The sequence below is a fragment of the Zootoca vivipara genome, chromosome 9 (assembly GCF_963506605.1).
Source record: "Zootoca vivipara chromosome 9, rZooViv1.1, whole genome shotgun sequence".
In the NCBI taxonomy this organism is placed as follows: domain Eukaryota; kingdom Metazoa; phylum Chordata; class Lepidosauria; order Squamata; family Lacertidae; genus Zootoca; species Zootoca vivipara.
In genome coordinates, this window is record NC_083284.1 from 51,482,645 (window position 1) to 51,504,260 (window position 21,616).

A 21,616-nucleotide genomic window follows, 5' to 3' on the forward strand; every position below is an offset into this window, starting at 1 on the left:
AAGTTACATGATAACTGCTATAAGCACGGTGGACTCTGCATTTTAATGTAGTGTAGCAGGATGCTGTTGGTTGCATTCTGGTACTGTGCTCTGACTATAGAAAGAAACGTTGCATTGAATCAACAAAAAAATTAGTTCTCGGTGTTAGCTCTAATGCGGCTTCCAAGACACTCAAAAGGTTAACACAGGAACAATGCAACTCCTCGGTTCCCACATGTCAGACTTTTCAGGGCACTCGAAACAAACTGGATGAACCTGAGAACAAAAACATAATGAATTTTTCAGATCTTAAACCTTTTCTTTAAAGCCAGTGGGTTGATATAATAGTATGAGGAGTGCACTTTTTATTTCTGTTTTTTGTCTCCTACATTGGCTTTACCAGATTTTGGTACAGTATTGGATATTTGCAAATTTACAGAGAAATTTGACATCCAGGCTTGAAATTTTTCACATATGTTAGTGGCTTCCTATATTCCTATATTCATAGTCTATTTATTATAGTCTATTATGTGAGGAAAGTTGGTGCTAAACTTCTGACATTCCTCTTCGCATTTTACAGTTCTCTTCCTGATGTGCTGTCATGCACATACACATCAATTATACGTTAAAAGTATACAAAAAGGCAACTTGTGTGGAGGAATGTAGCCAGCAGTTCAAGGGAGCAACAGGGCACTGATCATCTAGGATGGGATGCTTGTTTTGACTCCTTTGCTTTGGTTGAGTATTTACTGTATGTCCCTGTAACTAAAGATGTGTGCAGATGTCACACACATTTTGGGGGTGAGGACTCCTGTAATCCTTTGCTGATTGGGAATAGAGACATTTTCTATCAAGTTGTGCCTCTGTTGTTACAGAAAAAACTATTTTACAAGCATGCAAGCCACAGATTGTGTCCCCTGGCGAAACTCAGTTTCCCCTCTGCATTAGTGCTGACACAACACAGTGTATAACTGTAGTAATGGATAATGCCTGTAACATCATTGTTGAATAACTTGTACCACTCCTCATACGACTAGCAAGCTTTGAAACTGTTCTCGGTTTTAAAAATCATGTTAAAACATAGAGTTGGATTTGCCTGGGTTCTAATAGCTGCAAGACAGAGGGGAGTTTAGCTTGTGCATTTTTCTTTGGCACTGCAGCACGGTGATGGAAGAAGTTGTCCCTGCTTGGTTTCTGTGTAGCTATTAAAGGCATGTGCTCTTTCTTTGAAAAGGAGCTGGCATCCTTATGGATTGGGTTTGCGCAACTTTGTTTCTTCTACAGTAAAATGACTTGGAAAGTCACCTCTGTTTGATTTACAGTGCTAAGCTCCGCATCACTCTCTTCCATCAGCTTGATAAAAAATATGTCACCTCAGAAAGCCACCCTGTTGCAGATGTATAATGCAATAGACTCTAGAGATCCAGAGGGCAGCAACACGAGGACAGGCCTTTTCTGTGATGGCTCTCCATTTGTGAAATGCTCTCCCCAGGGAGGCTCGCCTGGGTCCTTCATTACATATCTTTAGGTGCTAGGCAGAAGCTGATTGAACATCCTGTGGCCTTTTAAATGTGTTTGTGGGACAGGGGTTATTGGTATACTTTGGTTCTTGTTTTATTAAGTAATTTGTGTTCTGTTTTGTATTTTTTTGTTTGTGTGCACCGCCCTGCGATCTTCAGATGAAGGGTGGTATAGAAATAATTGTTGTTGTTTAGTTGTGTCCGACTCTTCGTGACCCCATGGACCAGAGCACACCAGACACTCCTGTCTTCCACTGCCTCCCGCAGTTTGGTCAAACTCATGTTTGTAGCTTCGAGAACACTGTCCAACCATCTTGTCCTCTGTCGTCCCCTTCTCCTAGTGCCCTCAATCTTTCCCAACATCAGGGTCTTTTCCAAGGAGTCTTCTCTTCTCATGAGGTGGCCAAAGTATTGGAGCCTCAGCTTCAGGATATGTCCTTCCAGTGAGCACTCAGGGCTGATTTCCTTCAGAATGGATAGGTTTGATCTTCTTGCAGTCCATGGGACTCTCAAGAGTCTCCTCCAGCACCCTAATTCAAAAGCATCAATTCTTCGGTGATCAGCTCTCACTTCCATACATCACTACTGGGAAAACCATAGCTTTAACTATACGGACCTTTGTTGGCAAGGTGATGTCTCTGCTTTTTAAGATGCTGTCTAGGTTTGTCATTGCTTTTCTCCCAAGAAGCAGGTGTCTTTTAATTTCGTGACTGCTGTCACCATCTGCAGTGATCAAGGAGCCCAAGAAAGTAAAATCTCTCACTGCCTCCATTTCTTCCTCCATAGAAATAATAATAATATTAATAATAATAATTTATTGTGTCATGAAATAAATAATGTATCTGAAACACTTTGAGCACTTGAGAAAAAGAGCTATATAAGTACCATGCATATTACTATTCTGATTTTGTTTCAATCTGGCTGTGTTAAGCAATCCTCTTGGTAAAAAGCAGCTCTTTATTTCTTGAACAGTCTTTGAGCCAAGTGAAAGGCCAGAACATATTGAATGTGGTTGGAGGCTGGCCAATGCAAAGTCCCAGAATCCAGAAAGGAGACAAAACTAAGAATCTTGCAGCCAAGAAGTTAGATTTGGCAGAAATAAAGTTCGGGAATATAAAAGTGTCAAAGCCAGCACAGCAAATAGCAGACCAGTGGGGTCAGAGCAGCAGCACCATTAAAGTATGGAGTTAGGGCAACTTGTAATGGAAAACAAGAGCAAGGCCAGGTGCCAGAATGGCTGATTTCTTGGGATGCTCATGTGTTTTATTGGCAGCGCCCTGCTTTCTCAAACACCTAAAACAGCATTCTTGGGCTGATGAAGGCGGTCCAAGCCTTCTGCAGCCACCTGCAGTCTCCAATCACCACACAGATTCAGTGAGTGCAAGTCTGAGCAAGCTGTGCTCATACTTTTGTTTTTGTGGAGTGATGCAAGTGATTCTCCCCATTGCAACACCACCGATACAACCTGGATACAGTGGAACCTCGGTTTATGAACACCTCGGTTTATGAATTTTCGGTTTATGAACGCCGCGGACCCATCTGGAACGGATTAATTCATTTTCCATTACTTTCAATGGGAAAGTTTGCTTCAGTTTATGAACGCTTCAGTTTATGAACAGACTTCCGGAACCAATTACACCCATGCTTCAGTTTATGAACGCTTCAGTTTAAGTACTCCGCGGACCCGTCTGGTACGGATTAATCCACTTTCCATTACTTTCAATGGGAAAGTTTGCTTCAGTTTATGAACGCTTACTCCGCGGACCGTCTGGAACGGATTAATTCACTTTCCATTACTTTCAATGGGAAAGTTCGCTTCAGTTTATGAACACTTCAGTTTATGAACAGACTTCCGGAACCAATTGTGTTCATAAACCGAGGTACCACTGTAGCTTGATAATGGTGCAAGGAGAATGGTGCAAGGGGTGCGCATCCACCACTATGTGTGAGGGCGGCGAGAAGCCTGATCATACACAGTGCCCCAAATTCCAAATGGCAGCCACTCCTATGATGAAGCCCATGGAATTCAAATTGAAAATGGCACAAGGTCTAACAATAATAAATGGCGTGCCTGAGGAAATTATTCAAGAGAGCTTTGTGTCCATTCCTTCCATTTAGAAGCAATGAGATGTGAACCCAGTGCTTTTTTTCTGGGGGTATTCTGGCACTTTTTTTCTAGAAAAAAAGCACTGTGTGAACCTTTCTGAATTTTGCTGGTCTCTGTACAAATGGCACCCCTCTGTGCCAGATCCCATTCCCAACTCTTGGGAGCAGCTGGGTAAATGCACATGAGATGGTCTGAATTGTTTGGGTAGAAAGCTTTTCAGCTAAGTCTGGTCTCCCAAATGGAGCACCCATGGGTGCAGTGGCACCCACGAAAGCCTCCCCTATCACTTGAGAAGCATTCCTGTGCTCTTCCTTCTGTTCTGTCCCTTTGCCTCACAAGTAAGTGTTTCTCTTTTCCTTAGAAATGGGTAAAGAACAATCTCAACCTGGAAAGCTAAAGCAAATTGAGAGAGGAAGTAAGTGTTTCACACATTTCCACTTCCTCCTTCAACTCACTGGTTTTCCAGACTGAGCGGATATTAGGAGGGAGGGAAAGAAAGCATTTTGAAAAACTTGGAGTCAAAAAAAGGAAAAGATAGGTTTAGTTTTTACTTGTACTCTCTGATGTGTTTGGCTTAGTTTCCCCCCCCCCCTCTCTGGTGTTTGTGTTTATCTATCCTGCCTTGGGGTCTGTTTATTTCACATTCTTGTGTCTGCAAGGCTGTGTGTGTGTGTGTGTGAGAGAGAGAGAGAGAGAGATGAAGTTTGTTTCCATTTTTTCCAGGGGAGGGGTGTCTGTGGTTGGGGGTTAGCTTGATTATGCTCCTTCAACAATTAGCAAAGTTTTGCCTTTGCATAGTACTACTAACAAAGAAAAGTTATGGCTTTGAAAGCGAACATTGTGAGGGTGAAACTGATGCAGATGCTTGCTTTCAGTACTAGACTGGTGGCACCGGTGTATCACTGCATGCTCAGGTAATACAGAAACTTAAAATTGTTTGGCATGGCTGAGGAAGGTTCTTGCCCTGATAAAGCCCCTAAACTGCCAAAGTGCCCAGTTTCACTCTTCCCATCCCTGACCTTTTGTTTCTTAATTAATTGCATGGTTTGCACATGATTTTAATTGCTGAATAATTAGAAAAATGCAGACTGAGAGCCAAGAAACTAACTGCAACACCAAATCAGTTAAAACAGTAGGCTGAACATTTTGACCTAAAGGAAAACTGAAGCCGTTTGGAAGTTTCTTCCAGCACAGAGATTGTAGAAAAAATAATAGCAAATAACAGTCTAATTACATTTCAAATCCTCGTTGTTCATAGTGTTGAATAACAAAATATTGCTTTGGATTAGCCTGTGTAATAGCACTGTTTAATATATGCCATTTGGGGGCAAGCTAAGAAAGAAAGAAAGAAAGAAAGAAAGAAAGAAAGAAAGAAAGAAAGAAAGAAAGAGAGAGAAAGAAAGAAAGAAAGAAAGAAAAGAAAATAGTTATTTCAAAAATCCAAAGGAATAAGTTCCCAAAGTTTGATTGTTTCCTTACAGAATGCCTTTCCTGCTATAAGCCTGTCCATGTCCTGTGGTCATCATCAGAAATCCTTCTCCAGCAGCTGTCCAGGGGGCCATGTGGGAACAGGCCTTTTCAGCAGTGGCCCCCTTACATGGAATGCTCTGCCTGGTGCAGACATTGCCATCTTTTTGGCACAAGGCAAAGATGTTTCTTTTCTCAAAGATATTTCAGTGTTTTTTCTTTGCAGCAGTTGATTGTATTCTTATTTTATTTTGGAGGGTGTCTGTGGTATTTTGGCCTGCGTTTGAGGATGGAGGGATTGTTTTTACACTCTGATTACCTCACATTGCACTTCATTTTAGTTGTTTTGTTTTTCATATACAGTATTGATTTTTACTATTACTTGCAAGTCCCATTAAGATGCTTCTGTAAAACAGTCAATAAGCTTAATAAATCACTGGTCTGGTCTGCCCATGAGGCTTCATGAGGCGGTCACCTTGGGCAGCTGGGGAGGGAAGCAGATCTGGGTCCCAGCTGGGACTGCCTTTTGTTGCCTCCACTGATATAACAGCAGGAAGGGGCTTTGGCAGGGGGCAGGAAGAGGAGGAGGGGTGGGCACCATTTTCTGTTTTGCCTCAAGCGGCAAAATGTCCCAGGCCAGCCCTGATAAATCGTGATGGTGGTGGTGGTGGTGGTGGTGGTGATGATAATATGCTAATGTTAACAACCAGGAACTGTTACTGTGATACAGAGCTTAGCCAGACAATCACAGACAGTAGATTTGTTTGGGGTATAGCCCCGCAAAGTAGTGAAAAACTGTAATTTATCTTACCCATATGGAATGAATGTAGAGGTGTTGCCAAGGAGTGCTAGCATTTGCCCTTTGGGGCGCGAGTGGAATTGAGAGGCAGTGAGATTCAAACCTGAAGAAGGGAGTAAGGAATTTTTAAAAAGAAAGAAAGAAAAACTGATAAGGGTTTACTGAATTCACTCTCAAGGAAATCAGTGGATGCCTGGAATGGATAAGGCTAAATAAGATATTGGTCAGTTTGTGGTTATGTATCTGCATTCTAGTTTATTGTTAGGTCGAGATATGTTGGAGGAACTGGACCACGGAGGAAGGGGTTACTTTCCTTCATGAGCACAAATCGCCCCATGGAGGAACAAATTGCAAGGTGCAAGGTCACTGCAAGCCAGTTGCCCTGGTTATGGCAAGGACGGGGAAGAGGAAGGAAAACCCAACTTGTAAATAGGGAGTCCTGTCAGTAAAAAAGAAAGGGGGGGGTGAGCTACAAACATACTAATAAATGAATGAAGTTCTGTCTTAAATAAAAGAAAACAGACAGAACCTCTTTGTTCAAGATGCAGGCCAATGAAAAGGTCATCATCTTTATTTTGTGCTCTTTCTAGATGCACCTCCCTGGCTGGCTCTTGGGAGTGCTTTCTGCTGATCCAGCAAGGCAATTCTTGAAGTTGACTGAGTGGTGTGTGACCACTAGGTGTCAGCATTGTTTAAACCCAAGTTCAAAAAAGGACACTTGTCTGCAAATCCATTGATAACTTGACCAGCCCCCATGCTCCCTCCCCCGTGTTTTGCTATCTTGGTCTTACAAAAGGGAAGCGATGTCCTATCCAAATCTTTAATGTTGTGAAACTAAGCAAGAAATTAAACAAACAAACCTTCTCCAATCACACCTTTTTTGTGTGAAATTGCTTTCATTCCAAGCTACTTTATATCCCAATGACAGAAGAACTGCACTTTCAGAATGTAAAGAAATAAATGTCTGTGCATGAATGACTAATTATTTAAAAATATGAATGACTAATTATTAATATATATATATTTAAAATCAATAATATATGATGAATTTAATAATATATTTAAAATAAAGCCCAGCCACAACAACCAACTCACTCAGACAAGAATAGTAAATTCTGTTTAAAACCAGCTAAAACCTTATAGATACTACACAGCCAGTTGAAACCCTGTAGGACCACAGCATCTTTGCCCAAAGGCCATCTGAAACACATGATGTGTGTGTGTGTGTGTGTGTGTGTGTGTGTGTGTGTGGTGTTGAAAGCCTTGCAAAGAATAATGGGTGACATATGTGCCATAAATAGTTACAGTATTTCCCTACCCCACTTTTGACACAGTGACAACTGGGCAATAGTGGTCAATTACACCCAGTGAGCTTCACACTGATATTTTTGTCCCTTTAAAAATTATGTGAAATTTCATTTTAATGAACACTCGTGAGATTACTGGACATTTTAAATTTAGGTCTTTCTTGCATTTAAATGAAATATTATTGGTATTCTCTCTGTTCCTTCCCTTCCAACTGGCATCCTAGCAACTGTTTATACATGAATGACTGTTGTCATGGCTGCTGCAGGGGAAGCAGGAAATAACCCTCAGGGCAGTGTTTACAATGAGCAGGGTTCTCATTCTTAAATTTCAGGAGACTCCCTCCTCCGTCAACAGCTCTTGTGTATTCAGATGCAAAACAATTGTGTCCTAGACTAGAGGATAAACAGACCTGGGAAGGAAAATGCACACAGAAACTCCCAACCACAGTGAACTCCTTAAAATCTTTATACATAATTGAGGTCATTTTGATTATATATGAGGTTGTGCTTGCTTGTTTTTAGGAAGGTGTCTGATTCTTCAACCCCTTCATGGATCAATGCCTTGTCGTGGCGAAGGGGCTTGAATAACTCGGAGAAGCTATGAGCTATGCCATGCAGGGCCACCCAAGATGGACAGGTCATAGTGGAGAGTTTTGACCAAACGTGATCCACCTGGAGAAGGAACTGGCAAGCCACTCCAGTATCCCTGCCAAGAAAACTCCATGGACAAAGACAACAGGCATATAAAAGTTATGACGCTGGAAGATGAGCCCCTCAGGTCGGAAGGCGTCCAACATGCTACTGAGGAAGAGCGGAGGTCAAGTACAAGTAGATTCAGAGCTGATGAAGCGGCTGGGCCAAAGCCGAAAGGACGCTCAGTTGCGGATATGCCTGGAAGCGAAAGGAAAGTCCGATGCTGTAAAGGAAAATATTGCATAGGAACCTGGAATGTAAGAACCATGGATGGAGGTAAGCTGGATGTGGTCAAAAATGAGATGACAAGAATAAATATCGACATCCTGGGCATCAGTGAACTAAAATGGAAGGGAATGGGCGAATTCAATTCGGGTGACTATCATATCTACTACTGTGGGCAAGAATCCCGTAAAAGAAATGGAGTGGCCCTCATAGTCAACAAAAGAGTGGCAAAAGCTGTAATGGGATGCAATTTCAAAAATGACAGAATGATCTCAATACGAATCCAAGGCAGACCTTTTAACATCACAGTAATCCAAGTTTATGCACCAACTACCGGTGCTGAAGAAAGTGAAATTGACCAATTCTATGAAGACCTACAACACCTTCTAGAAATGACACCAAAGAAGGATGTTCTTCTCATTACAGGGGATTGGAATGCTAAAGTAGGGAATCAAGAGATAAAAGGAATAACTGGCAAGTTTGGCCTTGGAGTTCAAAATGAAGCAGGGCAAAGGCTAATAGAGTTCTGTCAAGAGAACAAGCTGGTCATCACAAACACTCTCTTCCAACAACACAAGAGACGACTCTACACATGGATATCACCAAATGGGCAGCATCGAAATCAGATTGATTATATTCTCTGCAGCCAAAGATGGAGAAGCTCTATACAGTCAGCAAAAACAAGACCTGGAGCTGACTGTAACTCAGATCATCAGCTTCTTATAGCAAAATTCCAGCTTAAACTGAAGAAAGTAGGAAAAACCACTGGGCCAGTAAGATACAATCTGAATCAAATCCCTTATGAATACACAGTGGAAGTGAGGAACAGGTTTAAGGATTTAGATTTGGTGGACAGAGTGCCTGAAGAACTATGGATGGAGGCTCGTAACATTATACAGGAGGCAGCAACGAAAACCATCCCAAGGAAAAGGAAATGCAAGAAAGCAAAATGGCTGTCCAACGAGGCCTTACAAATAGCGGAGGAGAGGAGGCAAGCAAAATGCAAGGGAGAAAGGGAAAGATACAGGAAACTGAATGCAGATTTCCAAAAAACAGCAAGGAGAGACAAGAGGGTCTTCTTAAATGAGCAATGCAAAGAAATAGAGGAAAACAATAGAATGGGGAAAACCAGAGATCTGTTCAAGAAAATTGGAGATATGAAAGGAACATTTCGTACAAAGATTACCATAATCAAGGACAAAAGTGGTAAGGACCTAACAGAAGCAGAAGACATCAAGAAGAGGTGGCAAGAATACACAGAGGAATTATACCAGAAAGATATGGAGGTCTCGTACACCCCAGGTAGTGTGGTTGCTGACCTTGAGCCAGACATCTTGCAGAGTGAAGTCAAATGGGCCTTAGAAAGCACTGCTAATAACAAGGCCAGTGGAAGTGATGATATTCCAGCTGAACTATTTAAAATTTTAAAAGATGATGCTGTTAAGGTGCTACACCCAATATGCCAGCAAGTTTGGAAAACTCAGCAATGGCCAGAGGATTGGAGAAGATCAGTCTACATCCCAATTCCAAAGAAGGGCAGTGCCAAAGAATGCTCCAACTACCGCACAATTGCGCTCATTTCACACGCTAGCAGGGTTATGCTCAAAATTCTACAAGGCAGGCTTAGGCAGTATGTGGACCGAGAACTCCCAGAAGTGCAAGCTGGATTTCGAAAGGGCAGAGGAACCAGAGACCAAATAGCAAACATGCGCTGGATTATGGAGAAAGCTAGAGAGTTCCAGAAAAACGTCTACTTCTGCTTCATTGACTATGCAAAAGCCTTTGACTGTGTCGACCACAGCGAACTATGGCAAGTTCTTAAAGAAATGGGAGTGCCTGATCACCTCATCTGTCTCCTGAGAAATCTCTATGTGGGACAAGAAGCTACAGTTAGAACTGGATATGGAACAACTGATTGGTTCAAAATTGGGAAAGGAGTACGACAAGGTTGTATATTGTCTCCCTGCTTATTTAACTTATATGCAGAATTCATCATGCGAAAGGCTGGACTAGATGAATCCCAAGCAGGAATTAAGATTGCCGGAAGAAATATCAACAACCTCAGATATGCAGATGACACAACCTTGATGGCAGAAAGCGAGGAGGAATTAAAGAACCTTTTAATGAGGGTGAAAGAGGAGAGCGCAAAATATGGTCTGAAGCTCAACATCAAAAAAACCAAGATCATGGCCACCGGTCCCATCACCTCCTGGCAAATAGAAGGGGAAGAAATGGAGGCAGTGAGAGATTTTACTTTCTTGGGCTCCTTGATCACTGCAGATGGTGGCAGCAGTCACGAAATTAAAAGACGCCTGCTTCTTGGGAGAAAAGCAATGACAAACCTAGACAGCATCTTAAAAAGCAGAGACATCACCTTGCCGACAAAGGTCCGTATAGTTAAAGCTATGGTTTTCCCAGTAGTGATGTATGGAAGTGAGAGCTGGACCATAAAGAAGGCTGATCGCCGAAGAATTGATGCTTTTGAATTATGGTGCTGGAGGAGACTCTTGAGAGTCCCATGGACTGCTAGAAGATCAAACCTATCCATTCTTAAGGAAATCAGCCCTGAGTGCTCCCTGGAAGGACAGATCGTGAAGCTGAGGCTCCAATACTTTGGCCACCTCATGAGAAGAGAAGAATCCTTGGAAAAGACCCTGATGTTGGGAAAGATTGAGGGCACTAGGAGAAGGGGACGACAGAGGACAAGATGGTTGGACAGTGTTCTCGAAGCTACGAACATGAGTTTGACCAAACTGCGGGAGGCAGTGGAAGACAGGAGTGCCTGGCGTGCTATGGTCCATGGGGTCACGAAGAGTCGGACACGACTAAACGACTAAACAACAACAACAACAACTGATTCTTCAAAAGTACTCATGGATTATGCACAGTGGGAATTATTCCTTCCGAATGACATATTGCAGCATAGGAGATGGTCAGTGGAATGGAATGTGTTGGGGCTATCAACAAGTCTGCGGCCTAAATTTTAATCAATTTATTAAAATGTAAATCTGTATATTGAAAAAGCTCGACATACGCAAATCATATTACAAAAGTAATCAATACAGGGGACTATTAGAACCAGCTATCCCTACTCAAGGTGGTGGGTGGGGGAGGGGGGACAGGTATTACCTGGGTGTCAATTTTAATGAATTTTCCTTCAGTCTAGCAGAGACTAAGTGGAACAGAACCTTGTTCCATATTCTGTTCTATTTAGCAGAATCAATAGTGGAATCTAAGTCATATACCTATGACTTTTGAGGCTATCTAGTGCACCTAGACGCGGGTGGCGCTGTGGGTTAAACCACAGAGCCTAGGGCTTGCCAATCAGAAGGTTGGCGGTTCGAATCCCCGTGACGGGGTGAGCTCCTGCTGTTCGGTCCCTGCTCCTGCCAACCTAGCTGTTTGAAAGCACATCAAAGTGCAAGTAGATAAATAGGTACCGTACCACTCCAGTGGGAAGGTAAACGGCGTTTCCGTGCGCTGCTCTGGTTCGCCAGAAGCAACTTAGTCATGCTGGCCACATGACCCGGAAGCTGTACACCAGCTCCTTCAGCCAATAAAATGTGCTTTATAATGCAGTGAACTGTATTTTGCTGGGCTACTAATGATCATGAAATGGTTTTGCTTGTTCCGTTTTTTTTGTTTTGTTTGAGATAACTGTTATTATATAAAAATAAATTATAATAAGATATGTTTTTTAAAAGCTCAATATGTGCTTTTTTGAGGACACTGAAGAAAGTCTGAAAGAGGTTCTATTTAATTAACAAAAGTTCCATGGCCTTTCCTTAATAATATGATGTTCTTCTTTCCCGGTTACAGTAACACACAGGAGCCAAAATGGCTTCAGTAATTAAGTGTGCCCTTTAAACCTAGCCCCACAGATTAAAATTTCATCTCACCAATTAACCAGTTAAAAGTTCTGTCAAGTGAGGCCTGTGTGTGGAATTCATGCAATGCATGAATCAGCCCAAATAGCAAAAATTAAATACTGATTTGCCCATTCCATTTAACAGGGCTCTTTAACCAGCAATAACTTCCAATAAAAACACATATTTAATTATATGGAAGCAAGAGTCAGCCTTAAAACCGTCGAAGCTCCTGTGCCTTCCATAATTCTTTTGCACAGACATTTCCCATAACTGTCTGTCTGTTTATAAACGGTGCAAGTGAAAGTGAGAATAAAACTTCTTAGGATCAAATGCTGAAAATAAAATAAAAAATAAAAGATAATAAAAAATAAAATAGACAGGCAGACAGATGTACTGTGCTGGCATGGAAAGAGGTTAAATACAGCTACTCTGAGTAACATGTTAGATTTGGCCAGTCCTGGAGATGGAGAGCAGAAGTGATACAGGATTGTGTTCCATGAAATAGTATGAAATTTGAAACCTGAAAAAACTGCATCACCATGTATGTGGGCAGTCATGTCCTCACAGAAACACTCTGAGGTAGATTAGCTGAGAGAATTATACATGTAAAGCACATGACGTACCCCCAAAGAATTCTGGGAACTGTAGTTTACCCCTCACAGAGCTACAATTCCCCACACCCTTCACAAACTACAGTTCCCATGATTCTTTGGAGAGCGCCCTGTGCTTTAAACGTGTGGTGTGTATGCAGCCTCAAGTGTTCAAGGCTAGTCAGCACAGGGATTTGAGTCCTTGTCTCTGTGGAACAATACCTAATGCTCTTTTCCCAGCACCACGGATAGAGATAAATCAGGTTGGTTTGGTTTGCTTAGAAGTCAGCATTATAATAAAAAGGAAATCTGTTAAAATGGAAAATGTCACCTTAGCATGCTAATGCAGTTGCCACCTTTTAGCAGGAAGGGCACAACTGCAACCTTCCCTTTCACAGTGATGTAATGATTGATGGGGAAAGGTACAGTACACTTGTTGATGTTTTTGACAAAGACACAGCTTTTAAGAGCAAAGGAGCCCAGCCCAGGAAACAAAAGGGAGAAACATCTTTGCATCAAACTCTTTTAAGTTCATGTAGATTAAAAAAAATTATCATTGACTTGATGGTTGATTTCGTTCCTTTGTTTCCTGAAAACGGCGAGAGCTCTAACATTAGTTATAGCTGGGTGTGTATGAAACAATCTGCTGTAACCTTTGAACGGATTTAGTGCAAGTATTTTGTGTTGTTGTTTTTTTAAGTAAAACTTGGCATATTTCCATAATGCAATGTTTGATGAAGTTGCATCATCGTTGCTATTTGTTTGCTCAAAGGGCCAGAGTTATAAAACGGAAAAAGGTAAATACTGGAAGTCTGGGTTTGTTAATTTGTCACTATAAAGAATGCTGCAATCTCTGGCTAGCATTGATACACCCTTTTTGGCTTTAATACTACCCAAGAGCCTCAGTAACTGCTAGCAATGAAGGCGGGAGGAAGATAGTTAACAGATTGGACTAATAAGGAAACTTTATTTTTTCGTTATCTCTAAACTGCTGCATAACTGTCACGTCATGTGATGCTCATATTGCAGTTCAATATGTACCTATTCTAGTAATGACTTCAAGCCTGGAGCCAATGGTAACATGAAACCATGGTTTGTTTAACTACGGTAAACCATTTTTGTAACATCCCTTTTTATATGTCCAGTGCCTCTGTGTAGAAAACTTTCTGCAACATCCAGCAGCAAAAGGGCACTTATTGAAATGACAAGAAGCAAGAACAGGGGTCCCTAACCTTTTTGAACTGTAGGCACATTTCCTCTGTCAATTTAAAGCGGGGTGCTGCTCTTTTTGTCTTTCCCTTGTGTGTGTGGCATTCCCTACTTCCATTTAAGGGAATGGAGAATCTGATATGAGTACCTGCAAGAAATTGCTGCAGGGGTACATATAAGTAGACGACGTCCATACGTGAAACAGTTGTCTACCTTTTCTTGTTCTGTAGCTCAAAGGTCATTCAGGTAATAGGAAATAATATGCAGTTTCCATGGCAAGGCAGCCAAGTGAATGGTTACTATGGGAACTTGGGAGCAGCAACTAGCCAAGCAGGTTGTTGTGTAAACTGAAAGTGCAAACACATTGTCAAAGTCAGTTATTGAGGAGCTGGAGTTTTTATTATAAAAACATAGCTCTGTTTGAAGGAGTTTTGAAATGAATTCAATTAGTCATTCTTGGGCCGCTGTTTCATTTTAGCAGCTTAGTACTTTTTTTATATATATAAAAAAACCAACACAGCTTTAAGAATTTACAGGTAGGCTACAAATAGTTTGCACTGTATGTATTTTCAAAAGGTTTGCCTTGAAATCTGCAAAATCCATATAACGTGTACATTTTAAACTAGGGTTGTCACTCTTTTTAACTAGGGTTGTCACACGTCCAGAATTTCCCTGGAATACTGCAGTTGGAAGCAGTGTTTGGGCAGAAATCACAAAAATGTCCGGGAAAATCCAGATGCATGGGAACCCATGTTGGGCGTGCTCAACAACTTTGGGCAAAACTAAGAGCAGCTCTACACCTTTGGCCAAAACAACCACCACTTTACTGTCTGGATTTTTACTGTTTCAAACATGGCAACCCTATTTTAACTATTCCTGCTCTTGTGACTTTCCCTATCACTTCTTAGTTATCTAATCACCGTGCCCTGTGGTTGGACTTTTGGAAAGTTAGTTCTACCTGCTGCACTTTATCTCAAGGTGTTTGAGGTCATCCTTCCCACCTTTGGGTCTCCAGCTTCAGTAGCAGTGGTGAGATCTTTGGAACAGAGGAGGTAAGTGGAAAGGAAGCCTGTGCTGTGGTATCGGGGCTTAACACAGCTCAAAGACCCTACCATGAAGTGTGGCGGTGCTGGCAGAACAATGTTACAAGGCCACTCTAACCAATGCACTCTGAGGCTTAGCTTTTGGGAAAGACGCAGAGCACAGAGTAGGACCAGTGAAGGATCAGGGCCTGGGTGGAGCTGTCCAGTGGGCTGGAGGTTCCCAACCCCCATCACTTCAGTTTCAGGAAAAGCTTCTGCTGAATTTCTGTCTTAACAGAACAGGGCTGCTTGAAGGATGGAGTCGATGTGTGGGGATTGGGCAGTCCCAATTATTTAAAATTAAGGCCTATTTAAGTACAACTCAAGAGTACTCTCAGAATGATCGTATGCCTGAAATTAATACCTAAATACTTCAATTCACAGCATAAAAAAATGAATGTGCCTAATAGCCAGTGGTGCATCAAAAATATTGGGCTTGAGTGTTGGCATGAAGGTTGCTGCAGAAGTATGAACCCGTTCTCTGCTCCTATTTGGCTACTATAAAATTTCACTGGCTCCTAAATTTTTGTGTTCTTGTTTTTTAAAAAAAAAATATGATTACATTTGAATTTGCATAGAATCCTATCGGGAAAAGAGCATGGCCCACGATATATTATTTACAAATAAGAAGTTTCTGGTTTCAGTACTTGTAATCTCCAGCTTAAAAACTTGGACAACATAGCTATCAAATATCCATCCATCTGTGGTCATGAGATCCTACAGAAGTGATGCCCATATTAGCCAGTTCTCTGTGGGGAACATGCTGGCAGACTCCTGCAGCCTTTCCACCCAATGGTGGCTGCACGTCACCCCAGATGGCCCACCTTGATCCAGGGCTGCCCCAACCCAACTCAGCCAAAGCCCAGATCCCCTCTAATCAGCCCAATTTAGCCTGCAATTTGGCTGAATCTGGTGCACAGCCCTATGGGGGTTTTCTTATTACGCTTTGGAGTTGGGGAATCCCTGATGTATAAAGCAAGACTAAACCATATCCTTTTGTTCTAGGAGCACACACATTCCTGTGACACCTGGGATAGGTCTGCCGTACAGAACTCTAGTAAAAGAATCTCCAAATGCACTTGTATCCTGAACCAAAAGAGCAATCGCAGCCGTGCCAAAGGAGGAGCAAGTAAGTGATTGGAACTAGTTAAATGCTGCACTGCAACAATGTTACTGCAGAAATATGAACAAAAGAGCACATACTTGGGAAAGTTCATTATCAGTAGCAGCCGTGAGTTGTGAGGCTTGTGTGCACTTTACTTGTGGTTTCCTAGTTGCACTCTGAAACTTCACTGTGTGATAAATTACCAACATTTAAGTACTTTTCAAAATGACAGGATGAATGTGAACACTTTCTCAAGGCCCTTTTTTGTGTGTGCATAAACTAGTACTGAAGCAGTACAGCCATGTACATGCACTTTTAACAAATAAAAATAATACATTATAGAAACAAAAGATATTGTTGAACTGTGTCAGTATGGGTAGAAAATAAGAGAATTCTCTGTGATATAATTACAGTACATATATTATACCATTTCACTTTAGGTTTGTATCCAAGCAGAAAAAGTAAAGATGGAATTCGCCCTAAGGCTAGGAAGCTCAATGAATAGCCTTGGGATATCAGCCGAATGGACCTTTCTGCTCTGTCCTCATTTGGGTTGGGCAGAAATGTAACAAGTGCATAGATTGATTTAGGCAGAAATTATTAAAGCTTTTATTGGCACACTGCAAAATTAAACTACCATGCTGGCTTTTGGAGACAGGAGTTACCTGTCTCCTTATAGATGTGCACCTTAGAGCTCTTTAGCATTGAATTTGTTCTAACTGTATGTCTCAAGCAGATCTTCTGTCTCAAGTTAGTAAAAATTGTCTGTGTGCAGGATTTCTTTGTAAGCATCATGTACACTGTAAAGAACTTTTGACACCTAATGTACCTTAAGCAATAAGAAATTCCACTTAAAACTCTCCAACTGGAGATCAATGGGGCTCAGCATTTGCTGGATTATAGCTGTTGTTTTTAAGATTAGGTTATCATTTATTCCTCCTGCCTCTACTATAGCCTGGAACGTGCACCAAAGCACCTCTCAATTAATGGAACACACATCATATATTTTGGCATCTTTTGTTTTCAGAACATGAAAGCAATTGCCACCTTAACTTTTTTACACGATCCCTTTGGAAGTGTTTTTAGTTAAAACCCCATACACCAAAGAAAACTTGTTTATTTAAAAACTCATTTATATATAATATTTATTATCAATCCACAGGATAGTTTGATTGCTACATAAAATTCATTAAAAGCTATTTCACCTTTACAAATTGTAAAAAAAGAAAAAAGAAATAAAAAGAAAAAAGAAAATGTGCCACAAAGATGCAATGGTTGCTGACAACCAAGTCACTGAATTGTAAAATTATAAATTTGCTGTAGAAAAGTTAAAAAAGTAAAACAATTAATATTCACTTTAGAATTTTACTTTGAATAAAATATCCCACTGTATAAAAAAATAAAAAAGCTTACTCTGGTTAGAATTAGAGCATTTCTCTCTCTCTTTAAAACCTGGGAATTTGCATAATATATCTGTAATAGATTTTCTTCTATTGTACCACACAGCTTTCAAGCATAGCAGATTAGACAGGTATAAGGTAAGCACTCTTAAAAACAACCTGCGAAATGTACACGAGGTGGTTTTACTTTCCTATTTGATTTTTTTCCATACTCCAGAAGAGCCCTGGGAAAGAGCGAAGTTGAAGGTGGGGAAGAAAGGGCTTTTAAGTGTGCCATTAATAAGAGCAAGATAATGAAAGGCCTTTTTTGCAAGTGCTTTTTCTTTTCTTTTTTTCAATAAGGTGCGAAAGCAGTCTGCAGTATTGCTAGTACAGCACTGCATTATGTACATATTCACAACTGATTCTGAGAAAACAAAAATCAAGCAAGTTCACATTTTTCTTTCCATTCCGAGGTTTTCAGTTCCATTGGGGCCTGAACTGCAAGAAATGGAGGAACTTCATGGGGGGGGGGGCTCTTGGTCCTTTTGTTTCAGCCTTGGAATCTACCAGGGCGGCTTCCCTGTCCCTGGGCTGTAACCTTGGACCTCTGTCCAGCTTCATGTCTACATTCTGTTGGTTGGAGTCCTGAGTTTAAAATGCTCCAGTGCTGGAGTCGGACACGGTCGCGTTCTGCACTGTCAAGGCTTTTCTCTCTCTTCGGTTTGCTGAATGTACATTAGATGTGCTCCTCAAAACTGCTAAAGAGAATCCGCCAAGAACGTGCCAGTTTATGTTGCTTAGCTGCTCTTGACTCTTGACTGAGTAATATCTGACGTTTTCTTGATGACGCTGGCCCGGTTCTCATGATCTGGTGGCCTGTTGCTGTTGCTGTAGCTGGTGGAAGCCGAGCACACGATTTGTTGCAGAGGGAGCTCTGGGAAAGGCCACGAGCTGTTGTAAGGCAAGGGACAGGCTTCTTCCTTAATGGTGACCTGGAGGTCAGGTTTGTTGGAAGTCACAAAAGTAGCCATTCCAGGAAGCGGGTAAGGGGGGTTCCTTGTCCCCAAGTTGCTGTAGTATTGTTTGCCGCCAATGTTTTCCTTTTGCCACTGAAGATGACCCTGCAGAGAAGAGACAAGCAGTGGGAAGAGGGTTTTATTCATCCCTTACTTACAGCATAATCAGGATACCTCTTGCAATTGGAAAAGCCATTTCTTGGAGAGGAGGCAATAACCACACTTGTAAGATGACTGTTGTCAGTGCTGAGGGTACAAAAAAGGACACTTCACAACAGGAGGATCCAGGGGCGTAGCGGGGTGTCGCGACACCCGGGGGCAGCAAATTGCCATGCTCCCAGGGGGCGCGGTGTCGCTACGTAGAGGGAGATCGCAACCCCCCGTAAATTCAAAATGGAGCGCCCAGGGTCCAGGTAGATAGCCCACTGGCGCGTCGCACCAGAGGGCTATCTATCTGGAGCCTGGGCACTCTATTTAGGCTCCGTTTTGAAGTCGGGGGTGTGTGCAATCCCCTCTACGTTGTACGCATGAGCAGCATCCCGCTCAACATACGTGCTAGGTAGAGGGGGCTCGCCCCCGTGACATCTAAACGGAGCGTCCAGGCTCAGGTGCCGATTGCAGGGTGAGGGCGTGGCCCCGAGTGCCACCCCCCCTCCAGCAGGCACCCGCGCGGCGCCCAATCGGCCGGCGCACCTGCAGATTTTTTTTGTCCCCCCCCCCCGAGGCTGCCGTGCAGAGGCGAGGGGCAGGGGCACGGGCACGGGCACAGCCCCGAGTGACATCCCCTCCAGGGCGGTGCCCGGGGCAGACCGCCCCCGCTTGCTCCGCCCCTGGGAGGATCTACTGTATTTTTCACTCCATATGATACACTTTTTCCCTGCTAAAAAGGGGAAATCCCTGTGTGTCTTATGGAGCGAAGTCACCGCCTCCTCCGTCCGCAAGAGCAGGCATTGGGGCGCTGCGCCTCTCCCAATACCTGCTCTTGCAAGAGGCGGGCGACAGTGGTGCGGAGGGACAAGGACGAGCGGCGAGAAAGCCCTTTCTCCCCGCTCGCCCTTCCGCCACCGCTGCCACCCATCCCTCCTTCCCTGCTCTGTGAAACATCTCCTCCCCCCCCCCCCGCTGCTGCTTGCAAAAGCCTGCTTTTACGAGTGGCGGAGGGGGGAGAACTTTGATGGGGAGCAGGGGAGGGCGGCAGCTGCCTGCCCCTTCTTCCCTGCTTCAAGCATCTCCTCCACTGCCCACCGCTTGCAAAAGCCTGCTTTTAAGAGCTGCGGTGGCGGGGGGGCGAGATGTTTGACACGGAGCAGGGAAGGAGGGGCGGGTGGTAGCTCCTCCTCCTTCCCTGCTTCGTGAAGCATCGCTACTGGGCTGCCATTTCCTCCCCCGCCCCCTCCCAGCCTTTTAGAGGAGGAAAACCAGAAAAATGGTTTTCTCTCTCGTTTTCCTGCTCTAAAAACGAGGTGTGGTGCCTCGCTAAATGAATGTGAATTTTCCGCTATACGAATAGGATTTGCGATCGGAGCTTGCCTCGCAAGACGATGAGCTTTTTTATGGCTGCCGCTTCGTCTTGCGAAGCGTGGCCATATAAACCTCCGATCGCAAAACCTAGTGAAAAGGGCATTCGTCTAGCAAAAGGGGAACCAGCTGTAGCAAGGGAAGAAGGCAAAGGAAGATCAGCTGATCTTCCTTTGCCTTCTTCCTGCGCTGCAGCTGGTTCCCCTTTGTGTTCCGCTGGTCTCTGCCGGTGAGGGGCAACCGGCAGAGACCAGCGGAACACAAAGGGCTGTAGCGCGGGAAGAAGGGGGGGAGAAGTGGAGGAACGGATCCGTTCCCCCACTTCTCCCCCCCACTGCCACGCCATGGACACCCAGGAGCATAGGACGGGGCTTCGGAGAAGCGCTGCATCTTTCTGAAGCCCCATCTGATGTCGGCTTTGTGCCAGGCAGCGGCGGGAGAAGCGGTTCCTCTGCTTCTCCCGCAGCAGCCTGGCACACAGCTGCTTCCCTAGGCAGGCGGCGTCTGCCGAGGGAAGTGAAACCGGCTTTGTGCCGGGCGGCGGCGGGAGAAGCAGACGAACTGCTTCTCCCGCCGCCGCCCGGCACAAAGCGGCGGCTGCTGCCGAGGGAAGCCGGCTTTGACTTGGCGGGGGCGGGAAGAAGGGGAGGAATTCCTTCCCTTCTTCCCACCACCGCCAAGCCAGTCAGCAGCGGGGGCTTTTCGCCGTTTGCGTTCCCCCAAGGGAAGGGGGAAGCGGAGGATCGGAGGGAAGCGCAGGATCTTTCCTGCATTTCCCCCACATCCCGCCCGACACAGCGGGGGATCGTAGCGGGCTTCTCAAGCCCCCTAGGATCCCCACTGTGTGACAGGCGGGATGTGGGGGAAATGCAGGAAAGATCCTGCGCTTCCCCCACAGCCTGCCTGACACAGCGGTGGATCGTCCCGCTTGTCCCTCCCCCCGCCCGACAGATCCGGCAACCCCGGGATCTGTGCTTTCTGTCGGGTGGTGGTGGGGAGAGGAACGAATGGGGAGAAAGGGCTGCTTTCTCCTCCTTCATTCCTCTCCCCCTGCCACCGACAGCAAGGATAGCTGCGGGGCTGTTGCTGCCTGTCTTCCAGGGAGCCAAGCGAGCAAGCGCCGCCACTGCCGCCAGTCCCCCGGAGCCCATAGGAACGCATTAATTAACTTTTAATGCGTTCCTATGGGAAACGGTGCCTCGCAAGACGAATTTTTCGTTGGACGAATTGACCATCGGAACGAATTAAATTCATCTAGCACCGCTGTACGGTAGAATGCAAGGCAGTTTCCCCTCTCCCTCAACTGTGCTCCATATTGCAACCTGTTTGTTTTGGTCCATGGATAGTAGGCCTTACTGACTCCTTTCCTTGCACAATTGCCCTAGGCTCCTTTGCTTGGCCATCCCAAGGGAGGTGCGATAAAAGGACCCCCAGCTCCCAACTTAGCATGTGGCAGAAGTGCTCCTACACTGGCACACATGCACTGTCTTATCATCCTGACTTTCATACATCTGGGGCAGCGTTTGTAGCCTCTTTAGGGCAACTGGGAACCCCCAATTGCCCAGGGTTCCCGATTGCCTAGGCACCCCATTCAAACCTGCCACTGACTACACAGCGGTCAGGGGTGGAGCAATGGTACACTCCCTCTCCTTGTGGTGATGGAGGAAAGTCTACAGAGTTTCACTGAAGCAGTACATATTGTAAGCATACATAAACATATACACCTAAGACTTCACCTGCCCAGTTGC

General features: G+C 44.0%; 1 protein-coding gene across 6 annotated transcripts in view; it reads right to left on the reverse strand.

The window, feature by feature from the left end:
• Window positions 1-16,579: 16,579 nt before the first annotated feature.
• The window catches only part of IRF2 (interferon regulatory factor 2), a 37,902-nt gene continuing 32,865 nt past the window's right edge, over window positions 16,580-21,616 (reverse strand). For all 6 annotated transcript variants that reach the window (XM_035111721.2, XM_060278741.1, XM_060278744.1 and 3 more), the window contains one exon: window positions 16,580-18,455. In XM_035111721.2, the coding sequence (XP_034967612.2) occupies window positions 18,132-18,455 (324 nt within the window). In that variant the 3' untranslated portion in view covers window positions 16,580-18,131. The remainder of the gene's footprint in view (window positions 18,456-21,616) is intronic.